The sequence below is a fragment of the Mustela nigripes genome, chromosome 17 (assembly GCF_022355385.1).
Source record: "Mustela nigripes isolate SB6536 chromosome 17, MUSNIG.SB6536, whole genome shotgun sequence".
Taxonomy (NCBI): domain Eukaryota; kingdom Metazoa; phylum Chordata; class Mammalia; order Carnivora; family Mustelidae; genus Mustela; species Mustela nigripes.
The window spans coordinates 57,545,680-57,548,413 of NC_081573.1; the positions used below are offsets into that span (position 1 = coordinate 57,545,680).

The 2,734-nt window shown below is 63.5% G+C and overlaps 1 protein-coding gene across 1 annotated transcript in view; it reads right to left on the reverse strand.

The window, feature by feature from the left end:
• Positions 1–2,022: 2,022 nt before the first annotated feature.
• Positions 2,023–2,734, reverse strand: part of LOC132004977 (uncharacterized) — a 168,628-nt gene continuing 167,916 nt past the window's right edge. Inside the window, exon 5 of the mRNA XM_059381639.1 lies at positions 2,023–2,301. Within this exon, the coding sequence (XP_059237622.1) occupies positions 2,023–2,301 (279 nt within the window). The remainder of the gene's footprint in view (positions 2,302–2,734) is intronic.

Genomic DNA, 2,734 nt, shown 5'->3' on the forward strand with positions numbered 1-2,734 from the left:
CCACCAAGCTACTGGCCCCCCTGAAAATTCTTTATCCGCTTGCGACGGACAGAGCAGAGAGCCAGACACGGTAAATTACTCGGAGCCTTCTGATAACCCGGCTGGAGTCACCCTTGTCAGCCCGCGGGGTCGGATGACTGACGGGTACACACGCGGTTCCGTCCATCACGAGGGCCTGAGTCGGGAGGGACAGGCCAGCAGGAGAGCCGCAACAGATGTGGGGCGGGAGAGCCGGGCCCACCACGCAGCCGGGCCAGGCGCGCCCTCCGCCCCCGTGTCGTCCAGGCGGTCTTCACAGACGGGACAAGGTCAGGCACTCCCTTCTTCAAAATAAGCCACCAAATGCCTACATGTTACTGTAACGTCCGGGTGGTTATAATAAATAAATTCTACATTTGCAGGAAGAGAGAAAATTGACTTTCTCAGTATCTGCGTATGTGGGAGCAGCTCCTATCGTTTTCATGAGGGGCTGAACGCTGTTCACGCTCGGACGACCCCATGGCGGCACCTGCTCGTCGTCCATGGGGACTCCAGCGCTCAGGAGGGCCAGCAGCCAGGAAACCCAGAGCACGTTAGCACTGTCTGCTCACTTTGTTCTAAGAAACATGTCTAATACCTTTTCAGCGGTTTCCATACCACAACATTGAAATTTAGAGCAAATTTTTACTTTTGGGTCACGAGGACAATCCCTGATGGCATGGGGCCTGCGTGGTTCCCAGCGAGAGCCCAGCGCTTCCTTCCTTCAAGATCTCTGGACGGAGGGCGCCGGGCGGTCGTGGCCGGGCAAGACACTGAGGCTCGGGCCTCAGCGGAGACACACTCGAGCCATAGAACTCGCGGACGTCTGAGCTGGCGGGAGCCCTGAGGACGCACCGCAGAGGCGCGGCACCGCCGGGATCATCGGCACACTCGGCGGGATGCACCTCACTTCTGCCCCAGCTCCAGGGATCTCCGACCCGGGGATTTCAGACAGCCTTGAAGGGATCTGGCTGCACATCCAGGGGTCACACGGAGCTGAGCCTGGTCCAGCTCCTTGTCTCGAGACAGGGAACACGAGTGCCCACAGAGGGCAGCTGGCGGTTGGGGCCGCGCGGTGAGGAGCGGAGCCGGGGTTGGGCCGTGCAGCAGGGCCTCCGCTCCCACACTCCCCGAGGCTTCAAGCACGGAGACCATGTTAGTGGGTGGAATCGTGCCCCCCCAGAAGACACTGCCGAGTCCTAAGCCCTGGCACCTGTGAGCATGACCCCCGTGGAAATCAGGCCTGTAGAGGTGCGATCAGTCATGAGCCCTAGATCCACAATGCTTGGTGTCCTTCTAGGCAGAGGAGGATCTGAGATGCAGACACAGAGGTGAAGGCTAGGCGGGGGTGGGGGCTGACACTGGGGGACGTGGCCACAATCCAGGAAACCCCTGGGAGCCGGAGAGGCCGGAAGGATCTGGGACTTTCCCAGAAGCAGAGCAGACAGCATGAGGAGGCGTCAGCCCAGCCGCACGTTGGGGAAGTTTCCACGGCAGGTCTGGCTCCGAGGGGCCGTTTCCCCGCAGCCCTGGGCAGGCCGGGCCACGTCCCCGGACCGCACCTCCCACCTCCCTCCGCAGCCCCATCCACCGAGGCTTGACCCATTCCCGCTGCAGCCGGGAGACCCGTCCGGTCCAGAAGGGCCACATTCCGTCTTCCCGCCCTTGTCCTCCGCTGGGACTCCTGACTCCAGACAGAGTCCCCACTTCCACCGAGGGGCAAAGGCTCACCGGAACCGGCCCCACCTGAAGCACGTGGACCGTCACAGGCCAGGCCGCGCCCACAGCTACGGTCCCACCACGGGCTGGCAGGGAACCAATACAGGCACCGGCCAAGAGTGTGTGTCGGCGTCGCCCGTCGGCGCCCAAACGTGGCCTCTGCCGCTGCCCGGGGCGGACACACAGAGCTCCCCAGCTCCCTGCAGCCACACGTCCTGCTCCTCAGCGGAGAACGTCACATGTAGCTCTCGTGGACGGTGCTGGGAGTAAACACCATGGCACTTGTCACAAGGGGAGCTCGCCACCAAACGCGACCGTCACGGTGGGCTTTGCCGGCTCAGGCCATCCGCTGCCGGGGCCCAGCTGTTTGGCAGCCGGTAGGTGGTTTAAGCTGAGGACTGAGGGCCTCTGGAGGCCCAGCGGAAGCAGGAAGCAGGCTAACACGAGAGGCCCCAGAAGGGACCCTGGGATGTGCTGCTGCTGGAGGCAAGCAATCCTCTCCGGGGCAGCTCCATGTGGCGGAGCCCAGCGAACAAGGGAGCACACCGGGGGCGACGTCTGCGTCTGGAGACGGGGACAGGGAGCAGAAAGGGGGTGGAGGTCCGGCTCGCTCCTGTCCTGCCCCCTGACAGTCTCCAGAAGCTCCTTGGAACCCCCAGGCCCACAGCCATGGCCCCGGTACACCCTTCAGAGCCGCTCTGGTCGGGTCTCTGCGCACCAGGCCAGCTTCATCCCTCGCCAGGCCGTCCCCGTCCCCACCTCCAAGTGTACAGCCCAGCCGGGCCGGCCTGGTTTTAATCCTCTTAGTGACTGACGGGTGGACGGATGGATGGAGGGAAGGAAGGAACGGACGGACGGACGGACGGATGGAGGAGGAGGGAGGGGGGAGGGCCAACGAAGGGATGACGGGTGAGCGCAGGGGTGCGTGAGGGAATGAGTGAGCGCAGGGGTGCGTGAGGGAATGAGTGAGCGCAGGGGTGCGTGAGGGAATGAGTGA